Source organism: Felis catus, chromosome B2 (assembly GCF_018350175.1).
Source record: "Felis catus isolate Fca126 chromosome B2, F.catus_Fca126_mat1.0, whole genome shotgun sequence".
In the NCBI taxonomy this organism is placed as follows: Eukaryota; Metazoa; Chordata; class Mammalia; order Carnivora; family Felidae; genus Felis; species Felis catus.
In genome coordinates, this window is record NC_058372.1 from 17,697,410 (window position 1) to 17,711,619 (window position 14,210).

At 40.1% G+C, this 14,210-nt stretch overlaps 1 protein-coding gene across 3 annotated transcripts in view; it reads right to left on the reverse strand.

Moving 5' to 3' along the window:
• Positions 1-716: 716 nt before the first annotated feature.
• The window catches only part of SYCP2L (synaptonemal complex protein 2 like), a 104,106-nt gene continuing 90,612 nt past the window's right edge, over positions 717-14,210 (reverse strand). For 2 of the 3 annotated variants that reach the window (XM_045057122.1, XM_045057123.1), the window contains 2 exons: positions 8,022-8,084; positions 717-1,249 (listed from right to left, as the gene is read on the reverse strand). In XM_045057122.1, coding sequence (XP_044913057.1) covers positions 1,112-1,249; positions 8,022-8,084 — 201 coding nt within the window. In that variant the 3' untranslated portion in view covers positions 717-1,111. The remainder of the gene's footprint in view (positions 1,250-8,021; positions 8,085-14,210) is intronic. The other variant, XM_019830249.3, reaches the window with a different exon arrangement.

Sequence of the window (14,210 nt, forward strand, 5' to 3'; positions counted from 1 at the left end):
CCTATCCTTCAAGATCTCATAATGGCACTTTTCCTCCAGGAAAAGCTGATACCCCAACAAAAATGACCTCTCCCTCCTCACAACCCTGCTTGTGCCCAGTTTACACTTCACTTAGGACCCTTGTCACACACAACCTTGAGATTTTTCAGTTACCTGGTGTCTTAAGACTAACTTCTTACTAGCTAAGATCATGCCTTACCCATCCTACCCTGGGAGCTGACCGAAGGCTTTGGAGGGAACAGCTCTCAGATATATGTTTACCAGTTACCAAAAGTCATATACATTCTTTAGCTGTTGTTCACTGAAGATGGTCAATGTAATGGCACTGAAATCCACAAAACTCCAGGTCACCAGGAACTGTAAGCCCTAAACTGGATATCCCCACATGAGATGAAGTGAATTAGATCCTATGGACTTAACTAAAAAGTGTTCTTATACTCTTTTATAAAGCTTACAATAATATACTAAACCATAGCTCATTAAAAAATTCTAAAGAAAAAAGATGACCATTAAATTGAGGCTGTAAACATTTGTTTTGGCAGACTAAATTTACACAGCACATAAGATATTATGTCACGATCATATAAGTTAACTGTTTTCAGTCCGTAGTCTTTAACTGCACTCATCCAATTATGAACAGAGTTCGTTTGTAGATGGCCTCAAATTACATAGGTTTTATTTTTCCAAAATAAATTCACTCAACTGTGCATGCAAACTTCACGCATTCAGACTTTATTAGAGCACTTAGGAATTGTCACATAGGCATCTCTCCTCCGCTAAAGCTGGCCGTTTTGTTTAAGTGCCAAAGAAACTAGAATATTTGCAGATGCAATGAAATAATAAGTATTTCAAAATACAACACTGTTTTCATCTGAGCTATTTGCATCACAAATTAAATTTTCCCTCTAGGAGACAGACCAAACAGCAGGTATACAGATGCTAAGATTTTTCCCCCACAGAACTCGAGGACACCTCAAATAAAAGACTGATTTTACTTTAAAATCATTAAAAAAAAAAGCAACACCCCAAGTTAGTAAACATCCTAAGCTTATTTTCTGACCAAATTTTGATACAGAACACTAACATTTATGACAACTGGACAATAACACAACTACAAACTACCAATGTATCCTGTCCTATTTCCAATTCTGCAGTTCTCAGGGATGCCATTTGGAGCAGAGCAAAATGAAGAAGCCAGGGCCACCGCTGTGTGACCCAAGCCAGCTTTGTCGTCTTCAGGTGGCTCAGACTGGTGGGGGAAAAAAAAAAAAAAAAGAACAGCAATTAGTTGAGCCTGAACTACCCAGCTCTTGGTCCCTCAGAACTCGGTGAGCCAACATGAATGTCACTCTGTTTTATCAGCTACGTCCCTAACTCAGATATCCAGCAAAGTTCTGTCTTCCATGGCCACTGGAAGCTAAAGTCAGTTCATTGCGGGAGAACTGGCCGGAGTCAAAAATCACCCTGCAAAAATGTCTCGAACGTGTGACGCTTCGAGGATGTGCCCGCCATCTCTCAACAGTCCAGCACAGCAAGTTATTTTTTTCCTCCCGTGTTGAAGAAAAGACCAGTATTTCTTGGGTGGAATACCAAAGGCAGTGGCTGGGCTGGCTTTCGAGGCCATGCTGTGTGCAAAATGCATGTTTGTTAATACACAGATTGGGACTGAGCCCAACGTGATGCTCATAAAACAAGATGTAGGTAAGAGCTGATATCAACGAGGGAACTGATTTTCCCGTCCTAAAGCGTCCTAGGCGCAGGCTCCTCTGCAAAGAATGGCAGACAGAATCACCTGTGTGATTTAAGTTATTTCTCTTTTTTCTGTGTTCAGCTCGGGTAATTTGACTTGGGCATGATAGACAGTACTAGATACCTACCCAACATCTGTTCTCCCTTTCTTATTTACAGAACCCCACTTGTTAGGAAGACAGTAACAGTTAAATTCTCCCCCAACTCCCTTTCAACCAGGGTGGGCTACTGACCCAGTCAGTGAGATGGAGACAGACTTCTGTTGGTTTGGGCTCCCACGAAAACAGTTTTCTTAATTTAGAAAAAAAACGGAAGGGGAAGGTAGATTTTCCTGGCACACGTCTTTGACCTTTCACATTTCACCTATTCTCGTCCTTCCTACCTGGAGTGTAGAAGAGATACCCAGAAGTAGAGTGGACACTCTGTCGAGCCCAAAGCCATATGAAGGATGGCTGAGCAGGAAACTAAAGGGACCTGGGTCTCTGATGGCTCTGTTACCGCGTCACCGGCCCTGGATAGCCTCCCTCCCTCTGGGCTGCCGCTTACAGGGAAAAAATAAAACCCCTATTTGGTGTAGCTGCTGCAGCCTGATTCCTGTTACATGTGACCAACTGTAACACGTACATTTAATTCACATTTGATCCAGTTCTCCAGCAGAGCTGGGAATTAGGCCAATATTCTTAGCCCAGATTTGTCTTTTTCCTATATCCTCTTTTAGTGCTATTTTGATGTGAAGATTTGTTATTTTTGTTTCTCTAAATTTTGGGGGGCCTTCCCCAATTTTTTCCTGATAATTCAAGTGATTCAAGATATAGGCCAAGTGATTCAAGATACAGGTAAAAGGATGATCACTACAAAATTATTTGTAATAATAATTTAAAATAACCTGGATGTGCATCAATGGGGAATCAAATGTATAAGTTGTAGCAGGTCCACAACCTAGAATATTTTATAGTTATTAAAAAATAATTCTGGACTTGGAAAAGAATCCTTTTATTGCTCAGAGAACGAACAAAAATACACATAATATTTAGTATAACATTTATGTTACTTAAAGACATACACATGTACACTTATACAGACATTTGTATACATTCTTCTATAAGTATTGACAAAGTGTCTGGAAGAACATATACCAAACTATAAAGAGGTGGTTACTTCTAGATCACAGGTAAGAAGGAGGGTTAAGGAAAGGGGGAAAAAATAACTCTTTATAAATGTTATGCTGTTTGAGTTTATTCCACGAAAGTAATTCGTATCCGGGACTAAAGTCGAAAAATACAGAAGTAATCTAATATAAGAAGATTCACCTAAAATGTCACTACACAGAAATACCCCAGTTTGGGTGCATATCTTCTAGAATCTAGACCTCTCACTGTGTACACATGCACGTACATATGCGCAAACTCTCTTGTCACACCATCCTCCTTGTTATCTCATTGGTCAACTGGTTCTTCTCTTCTTCTCGCTTCATCTCCCTGGAGCAGCCCAAGAGCTTTGTCCTGGCCCTTCTCTCTACGCTCAGTCCCTAAGTCAGTTCAGCCAGTCTTATGCTCAGCCTTCAGCCATGAGTTTCAGTCTCAAATATCCAATCACCCACTAGACAACTCCATTCAGATGCTGAAATCACACACTGAATAGATGTTCCCAATTAAACTTTTAATATCTATCCACAACCTCCCCTTTGCCCTCCCAGCAAAACCAGACCTTTCCCAGTCTTCTCTATCTCATTAAACGACACCAATCTTTACCAGGCTGCTCAAACCCCAACTCTGGATGTGGTCCTTTTCCCCTCCCACCACATCTAACTCATCAGCCAGCCTTCCAGCTCCCTCTCTGCTGCCTGCGTCATCCAATCCCCCATCCCAACACACAGAGGGCATTAAGAGGAGTCCTTTACTGGGGCGCCTGGGTGGCGCAGTCAGTTAAGCGTCCGACTTCAGCCAGGTCACGATCTCGCGGTCCATGAGTTCGAGCCCCGCATCAGGCTCTGGGCTGATGGCTCAGAGCCTGGAGCCTGTTTCCGATTCTGTGTCTCCCTCTCTCTCTGCCCCTCCCCCGTTCATGCTCTGTCTCTCTCTGTCCCAAAAAATAATAAATAAACGTTGAAAAAAAATTAAAATCCTGTTCCCCTTCCATAGCCCATGACGTGACCACTGCCATCACACAACCTCATACTACTCTGCCTCACTCCTGTTGTTTGGCCCCCACCGGAACATACCAAGCTGCATATGGCCTCAGACATCCATCTCGGCCATTCCCTCTTAAATGCCCTTCCCTGCTCTCCCCACAGCTGGCTCCCTCCCACCTTCCAAGTTAGCTCAAATGTCACTTCCTTAAGAGAAGTTTGACTGGACTCTTTCCACACCGAATCAGTCTCTTTCATCACACTTTTTTTCTTCTTACCACTGTCACGAATTTTTATCTATTTACTCTTCACTCTCTGTCTATCCTACTAAAATGTACCCTCTAGACGGTCAAGGACCTCTTGGGTATCATTCTAACCCCAGCATTGAAGACAATACTTGGCACCTAATAGATGCAGCAGTTTGTGGAGTGAATGAACATAATACACCCTCATCGAACATTTAAAACAAGTGGGATCTGGGGCGCCTGGGTGGCTCAGTCAGTTGAGCATCCGACTCTTGATTTTGGCTCAGGTCATGATCTCACAGTTCAGGAGGTGGAGCCCCACTTGGGGCTTTGTGCTGACAGCACAGAGCCAGCTTGGGATTTTTTTTCTCTCCCTCTCTATTTCAGAATAAATAAATAAACTTTAAAAAAATAAAACTAAAAAACCAAATGGGATCACGTGATATACAATGCTTTTCAAGAGGCTTTTAACTTTTTACTCACGATCAAGTGTCTTCCCGAATCAATTAATCTAATCTAATTCTTTTCAGTGGCAACGCGACATATCATGTAAGTGTATCGATCTATTTAACCAAGCTCCAGCTAGGCATTCAGGCACTTTCCAACAGCTCCTCATCAGAACTGTTATACATACTACTCTACATATCCTTGCGTAGTCCAATTTAATCTTTAAGAGAGTTCTCTGGATCCCAAAGGAGTTCTTAAAAATCAACCACTTTTTTTTTTTGATAACTACTATACTCTAAGATATATGGAATTACATTCTTAATGAATATATTTTCATTATATGGTCTACTTAGGGAATCTACCTTAGACCTCTAAATTGAAATTTTCAAGTCGATAACTGTATAAAAAGCCCCATTATTAAATGCTGTGGGAAAGAAGCAAACAGTATTCAAAGAACCCAACCGGGTGAGAGGGTTGCTATCTTTAAAGCGACTGCATCCAAGAACAGGATAGTTCATAGTTGTTCAACACATTCCGTATTTGTTTACTCCGTGAGCCTCCCAATTCTTCCAGAAAGCTCACAGGGTGGTAGCCCCACGAGCTGCTGGGCCATCTAGAGAAGCATTAGGGCTCATAGTAATACTTCTATAAACTTCTTCCTTGAAAAATCTCTCCAAATCCATCCCATCCTGTCTCCAATCCTCGGCCTTCCCAATATCCTCGGCCTCTTCTTGAAAGAAAATGTCTCCCTCCCTTCTCCTTCTCACTAAAATGTGGTTGACTTCTGAGGGTGCCACCTTCCCCAACACCCTCTCTCAATTAAAAGTTTTCTTGTCGTTGCTGTTGTTCTTTTTAACTCTGTTATCCCATTACTTCCTGGCCAGGCAGAGAAACAGGTATTCTCCTTGCTCCAAAATGCCAAATATAGGAATTGCTCTCCTGCAGACACTTCTCTGCTGCTTACGCCAACCATCTGAATTATCACCCGTCACCCATCATCTTGGCCCCTCTGTTCACTTGGCCCTGCTTCCTGTCAAGCCTTAGTAGTTACTGCAACTCCGTCATGAGGGACCCACCTTCACTCTCTGGCTTCTCAGTTCTTTCACTTCCTCACCTCGTATAGGATTTTCTTCCATTTCACCATAGCTACACTCTCTCGGATGTTATCATTACAGAAATCTTGATTCATAACATCCCGTTTTCTAACTGCATTTTTCGGGCCTCTCCCAGCCACCTGCGCTCCTTCCCTCACTGTCCTAACTTTTGATCCCACTGAAACTGTCAATCCATTGGCACGATTTATGGACGGAATGTCTGTAGCACCCCCACTCCATCCAATTGCTGAAACTCCCCCCATCCCCGCCATGTGATGGTGTTAGGAAGCAGAGCCTCGGGGAGGTAATCAGGATGAAATGAGGTCAGGAGGAGAGCCCTCACAAGTGGATTAGTGCTCTTAGAAGAATCAGGACAGAGTTTGCATTCTCTGCTCTCCACCTTGTGAGAACGGACATCTTTATGTTACTGAGTCTCCCCATCTATTGGTCCAGAAATTAGTAATAATGCATTTAGAGTTTCTCCATTAAGCATGATACTGGCTTCTGGACTGATTTATCATACTACAGAGTATCTCATCACTACTCTTTTATGTGGGCTTATACAAATTCAGACACAGATGTAGACTTTTTTCAAACACCTTTTGAAATCTATGAAAGAGAGTCACAACGATTTTTCTCCCTAGGTCTATCAGCAATCAATGTATTGATAGATTCCCTAATATCACACCATCTTTGTATTGCTGGAATAAATCTCCCTTGATCGTGACACATTATTCCTTTCATAAGGTGCTAAATGGTGTTTGCCGATATTTTGCTTAGAATTTTGCCTTAATTATTTTGAGGGAGATTTGTTCTATGGTTCTCTGTGTAATTCTTGTTGGATTTTAGTATCGTCACACAAGGTTCATTTAAAAATTGGGTAATTTTTAGTCTTCTGTGTGCTGGAACAGTACTAACGTTACCCTTTAGTACCATTTAGTCAACAGCACCGGAGTTATCCTTTCCTGAAGGATAGAAGAACTTCGTGCACAATCTGAACCATACACATCTCCATGGTAGTTCTTTTTGACTCTCCACTTCTTCTATGAATAGTTCCCATCCCTGCAGGAGTCCATTTTGTTAAATTGTAGTTTCCTGGAAAATTGCCCATGATTCCAAGTCCTCATCAAAACCAGTTAACACATGAACAAATAAACTCTAGTCCCTGCTTGAGCCACACATTCCTTCCACCCCAGATCTCCCCCATCTCCCTAACTGGCAACGCCATCCATCCAACTGCTAGAAAACAGAATCCCAGGAGTCATCCTTACTTTATGCATCACTTCCATCTATCAATGATTTATAAACCCTGGCCCCAAAAGGTACCTGGTGTCTCCCCATTTCTCACCGTCTCCAAAGCCCCTCCATCCAGTTCAGCTCCTCTCCTCTATTCTCACTTCCCCAGTCAATTCTTAACAAGGCAGCTAGGATGGGATTCTTAAAATATAAATCAGATCACAGTACCCTCACCCCCAATGCCTTTGCTCGAACCCACCCATATTTCCCTTCACCTGTAGTACGAAATTCAAGCTCCTCAGCCTGTTCAGTGAGGCCCTGACCTCAATGAGACTCAGTCATGCTCCCAGCTTCCTTTCAAGTAACTGTCCCCTCAAACACCACTGAGCTAAGAACTTTCAGTTTTTCAAATATGTCATGTTCTCCCCTACCCAATCCTGTTGCCTTAAACTGTTCCTATGTCTGGTTCCTTCCTATTCTTTTTTTTTTTTTAATGTTAGTTTTGAGGGAGAGACAGAACATGAATGGGGAAGGGTCAGAGAAAGAGGGAGACACAGAACCTGAAGCAGGCTCCAGGTTCTGAGCTGTCAGCACAGAGCCTGACACGAGGCTCGAACCCACAAACCGTGAGAACATGAGCTGAGCTGAAGTGGGATGCTTAACCGACTGAGCCACCCAGGCTCCCCTGGTTCCTTCCTATTCTTGAAACCCTATCTTAAATGTCACTTCCCCACAGAGACCTTTGATGACCATCCTATCTGAAACTGCACACCCTTGCTCTCGGCCACAGCACTTGTATCCCTCAAAAGCACTTTGTAAACTTGTGCTTAGTTTATTTGCTCACTTGTCTCTTTCTTTCTTCAAGGAATTTATTTGCAATGGGGGCAGGAACATATCTGTGTGTTACCAATTGTAGCTCCATGTTTAGCCTGTTGCCCGATGCAGAGCAAGCACTCAATTATAAATATTTGTTCAATGAAAGACCAGATCCAAAAGGATAATTTCTAGCATGGAAAATATCATGAAAGAGGAGAAAGCTTCTTGGAGCCCAGAGCGTTAGAACATCTTTCACTGCTTACTTTCCCCCATTCCAATTCCATCGAAGCAATCCTTTGCACCTACCCCAGGAATGCAGTCGTCATACAGGACTCTGGCTTTCCTCATGAAGACTGATCTGGATTGAGCCTGGAAAAAATGGATCCATCTCATTATATTTGGCCAATTTAAGACTATACACAAACGTACATACATACATCATAAGGTTATTTCATAGATCGTTACATTCCTGGATGTCAGCTGAGGAGAATCAATGGCCAATCCAGAATACCATTCTAAGTAATTGATATTTTCACTTGATCCTATTTCATGCACTGCATCTGTCAACACCACTAGCCCGAAACACAGGTAGAGGGATCTCATGACAACCATTCAAAGTATTAATCCCTACTTCCTTGTAGCACTGTGCTAGGGGCTGAAATAATCTAGTCTGAGGAACGGCCTTCTCCTTTCCCTAGCAAAATATGTGAAAACCATCACTGATGCACAAACATGCCAAGAGGGCAGCCACTGGGTACCCATCAGATCCAGATACTTGATCTTGACCAAGTCCAGCCTGGTGCCCAGTAAGCACCCAGCATGAGCTAAGAGCATCATTATCATCTCTCCTCTACAAGCCACGGGGTGGTTTCCTTAGGTGACTGGAAGAGTGGAGAGCAAAGGCAAAACCCTGGGAGATGTGTATTTTGGAGGGATTTTTTTTTTTTTTTGAGTATTCTAAAGTCATACAAAGGGCCTATTGTCAAGGGAGGTGAAAGCAAATTGTAACTATTCCTACAATGTAATCTGTATGAACTGAAAAGACAGTTGTCTACAAGCTGAGGTTTAGTCAAAATAAGTGAATTCTCCAGGTTTCAGAAATCTAGGGGGTATAATCTTCTCTACTTCTTAATCTAGTATTGCTTTATATCAGCAGTTCTCAAAGTCTGAACCTTTGGGACCCCCTAAAGGACCCCTTAAGTTGGAGACCCCTAAGCTTCCAAAGGTTCCGTGAGTCCAAAACTACTTTGGTAATAATGATAAGTAATAATAAGACATCATTTGCTTTTTTTCATTCTTTCTCGCACAAATATACAGTGTCTTCCAGAGGCTACAAGATATGTGATATCACGGCAGACTGAACTGAGAAGCAGATATGAGAATACAGCTATCTTCGGTGAAGCCTGATATTAAAGAAATTTGCAAACACAACCCAGTGCTGTTCTTCTCACGTTTGTCTTGAAAAATCTGGTTATTTTTCATAAAAATATATTACTCATATCAATATGTAAAGTTTGTTATTTTTTTCATTAGTCATTGTATTTTTTTTTTATTTTTTTTAATGTTTATTTATTTTTGAGACAGAGAGAGACAGAGCATGAACGGGGGAGGGTCAGAGAGAGAGAGGGAGACACAGAATCCCAAGCAGGCTCCAGGCTCTGAGCTGTCAGCACAGAGCCTGACGCGGGGCTCGAACCCACAGAGTGTGAAATCATGTCCTGAGCTGAAGTCGGACGCCCAACCAGCTGAGCCACCCAGGCGCCCCAGTCATTGTATTTTTACAAACCAGTCTTTTGAATACATTCAGCCGTGAGTGAAAAAAACTCATTATCATATGAATTGTGAGCTACATATATCATGACAAGACTTTTGGAGAGTGAACCCAGGATAAACCCATACCAATAAAACAAAAACCACTAAAAAAAAAAAAAAGAAAAACAACAAAAACAACAACAAAAACCTCCCGAACATAATATATAATATATATACATATTAATTTAACATAAAAATATTATTGGAAATTATGTATTATCCTGAGTTATTTATGTCAAATTCTATTTTTTAAATGTTTTTCTTTCACATTTTTAAGGTATAATTGATACACAATGTAACATTAGTTACAGGTGTATACAACACAGTGGCTTTAACAACGCTGTAGGTTATGCTATGCTCACCATAGTGCGGCTACCATCTGTCACCATACGATGCTACTAAAATACCACGGACTGTATTTCCTGTTGTACCTTTCATCCCCATGACTTATTCCTTCCATAACTGGGAGCAGGTGTCTCCCACTCCCCTTCACATATTTTGACCGCTCCCCCATACCCCTACCTACCCCCATACCTCTGACAGCCACCAGTTTGTTCTCCGGACTTAGGAGTTCTTTGATTTGTTTTGTTTTTTAGATTCCACATACAAGTGAAATATGGTATCTGTCTTTCTCTGTCTGGCTTATTTCACTTGGAATACCCCCTAGGTCCCTCCGTGTTTTCATACATGGGAGATTTCATTGTCTTTATGGCCGAGTAACAATCCGTTGTGCGTGTATATGCATATACACACATACACCCCCATCTTTACCCATCCGTCTGTTGATGGACATCTAGGCTGCTTCCGGATCTTGGCTACTGTAAATAATAGGGGTGCATGTATCCTTTTGAACTTGTGGTTTTGTTTTCATTAAATACCCCGTCGCAGAATTTCGGGATCATATATTTCCATTTTAAATTTTGTTGAGAAAGCTCCAAACTGTTTCCCACAGTGACTGCATCAGTTTACATTCCTACCAACAAGGGTTCCTTTTTTTCTCATCCTCACCAACATCTATCATTTCTTGTTTTTTTGATACCAGCCATTTTGACAGGTAGAAGGTGATAACTCATTGTGATTTAGAATTGCATTAACGATTAGTGATGTTGAGTATCTTTTTATCTGTCTGCTGGCCATCTGTACGTCTTCTTAGAAGAAATTTCTATTCGGGTCCTCTGCCTATCTTTTAATTGGAACATTTGGCTTTTTGGTATGGAGCTATCTACGCCCTTCGTATATTTTGGATATTAACCCCTTAACAGATATATCATTTGCAAATATCTTCTCCCATTCAGTAGGTCGCCTTACATTATGTTGATGGTTTCTTTTGCTGTGCAAAACCTTTCTATTTTGATGTAGTCTCAATAGTTTATTTTTGCTTTTGTTTCCCTCACCTGAGGAGACACAGGGTTGTGTCAAAGAGATTTCCGCCTATGTGTTCTTTCAAGAGTTGTATGGTTTCAGGTCTCACAAGGGATTAAGTCTCTAATCCATTTTGGGTTTATTCATATGCATGGTGTAAGAATGTGGTCCAGTTTTTCCAGCACCACTTATTGAAGAGATGGTCTTTTCCCTAGTGTATATTCTTGTCTTTTTTGTCATATATTAATTGACCATAAAAGCATGGATTGATCTATGGGTCTATCTTTGTGCCAGTACCATACTGTTTTGAATACCATAGCTTTGTAATATAGTTTGACACTAGGATTGTGACACCTCCACCTTTGTTCTTCTTTCTTAAGATTGCTTTGACTATTCAGGGTCTCTTGTACTTCCGGATATATTTTAGGATTATTTGTTCTAGTTCTGTGAAAAATGCCGTTGGTATTTTGCTAGGGATTATATTGAATCTGTAGGTTGGGGTAGTATGCACATTTTACAAATGCTAATTCTTCCCGTCCATAAGTATGTATATAGTTCCATTTGTGTCCTCTTCAATTTTTTTCATCAAGATTTTATAGTTTTCAGAGTACAGGTCTTTTCTCCACTTCTTTGGTTAAGTTTATTCTTAGGGATCTTATTCTTGGTGATGTAATTGTAAATGAGATTGTTTTCTTACTTTCTCTTTCTGCTGCTTCATTATTAGTGTAAATATATGTAACAGATTTCTGTATATTAATTTTATATTCTGTGACTTTATTGTATTTATAGGTTCTAATAGTGTTTTGATGGGATCTTTAGGATTTTCTGGATATAGTATCATGTCATCTACAAATAGTGACAGTTCTACTTTTTCCTCCCCAATGTGGTGACTTTTACTTCTTTTTCTTCTCCTATTGCTGTGTAAGACTTTCATTACTATGCTGAATAAAAGCGGTGAGTGGGGACAACCTTATCTTGTTCCTGATCTTAGAGAAAAAGTTTTCCATTCTTTACTATTGAGCATGATGTTAGATGTGGGTTTGACATATATGACCTTTATTACGTTGAAGTAGGTTCCTCTAAACCCACCTCATTGGAAGTTTTTATCAGTAACAGAATTAGAATTCTGTCAAATGCTTTTATACTGTATCTACTGAGATGATATGATTGTTATCCTTCATTTTATTAATACAGCGTATCATGTGGATTAATTTGTGGATATGGAACCATCCTTGAGTCTCTAGAATAAATCCCACTTGATCTTGGAGGATGATCCTTTTAATGTATGGTTGAATGCAGTTAACTAATATTTTCCTGAGGAGTTTCGCATCTATGTTGATCAGGAATATCGGCCTGTAGTTTTCTTGTTTTGTAATATCTTTGCCTAATTTTGGTATCACAATAATGCTGGCCTTGTTGAATGTATTTGGAAGCTTTTCTTTCTCTTCCATTTTCTGGAATAATTTAAGAATGGTATTAATTTTTTTTTTTAATGTTGTTGGAACTCACCTGTAAATCCATATGGTCCTGGACTTATGTTTGTTGGGGCTCTTTTCACACACAGTGTTATATTCATTTCAGGTGTACAATGTAGTGATTCAACAATTCCATATATTACTCAGCACTCATCAAGTGTGTTCTTAATCCCCTTCACCTATTTTGCCCATCCCCCCACCCACCCACCCCCTCCCATAACCATCTGTTTGTTCTATGTTTGTTTTTTGGTTTGTCTCTTATTTTTTCCTTTTGTGTGTTCTGTTTCTCAAATCCCACATATGAGTGAAATCATATGGTATTTGTTTTTCTCTGCCTCATATTTTGCTTAGCAGTATACTCTAGATCTATCCATGTTATTGTAAGTGGCAAGATTTCATTTTTTTATTAAGGTCGCTTCCATAAAGTAGCTATTATAAATAATGTGGCAACACATGTAGGGGTGTGTGTATGCCTTTGAATTCGTGTTTTTATTTTTGGGGTAAATACCCAGTAATCCAACTAGTGGATCATGGGGTGGTTTTATTTTTAATTTTTGGACGAACCTCCTTACTGTCTTCCACAGTAGCTGCACTAGTTTGCATTCCCACCAAAAGTGCACGAGGGTTCTTATTTCTCCACAGTCTCATCAATTATTGTTGTTGTGTTTTTTATTTTAGTCATTCTGACAGGTATGAGGTGATATCTCATTGTAGTTTTGATTTGCACATCCATGATGACTGATGTTGAGCATCTTTTCATGTGTCTGTTGGCCATCTGGATGTTTTCTTTGGAAGAATGTTCGTGTCTTCTGCACATTTTTAAACTGGATTCTTCGGTTTGGGGTGTTGAGCTGTATACATTCTTTATATTTTTTGGATACTAACCCTTTATCAGATATGTCATTTTCAAATATCTTCCACTATTCAGTAGGTTGTCTTTTAGTTTTATTGGCTGTTGCCTTCACTGTGCAGAAGCTTTTAATTTTGCTGTAGTCCCAATAGTTTATGTCTGCTTTTGTTTCCCTTGTTTCAGGAGACATATCTACAGATGTTGTTATGGCCAATGTCAGAAATTACTGCTTGTGCTTTCTCCTAGGATTTTTATGGTTTCAGATCTCATATTTAGGTCCTTACTCCATTTTTTGTTTGTTTTTGTGTATGGTGTAAGAAAGTGGTCCAGCTTCATTATTTTGCATGTAAGTGTCGAATAGAATGTCTTTTTCCCGTTGTATATTCTTTCCTGCTTTGTCAAAGATTAACTGACCATATAATTGTGCATTCCCCCCATTCCAAAACCAGATAAAGACCCACAAAAAAATGAAAACTACAGGCTAATATCTCTGATGAGCACAGATGCAAAAATCCTCAACAAAATTAGCAAACGTAATCCAGCAATACGTTAAAAAAAAGCATTCCTCATGACTGAATGAGATTTATTCCTGGGATACACAGATGGTTCAATATTTGCAAACCAGTCAATGTGATACATCACATCAATAAGAGAAAGGATAAGAACCATATGATCATTTCAATAGATGCAGAAAAAGCATTTGACAAAGTACAACATCCATTCACGATAAAGCCCCTCAATAAAGTAGGTTTATACAAAACCTCGGAACAAGGTTTATACAAAACTCAGGAACAAGACAAGGATGTCCACTCTCACCACTGTTATTTAACATAGTACTGGATGTCCTAGCCACAGCAATCAGACAAGAGAAAGTAATAAAAGGCATCCAAATTGGTAAAGAAGAAGTTAAACTCTTTCTGTTTGCAGATGACATGATACTATATACAGAAAACCCTAACGACTCCACCAAAAAACTATCAGGTAAACGTATTCAGT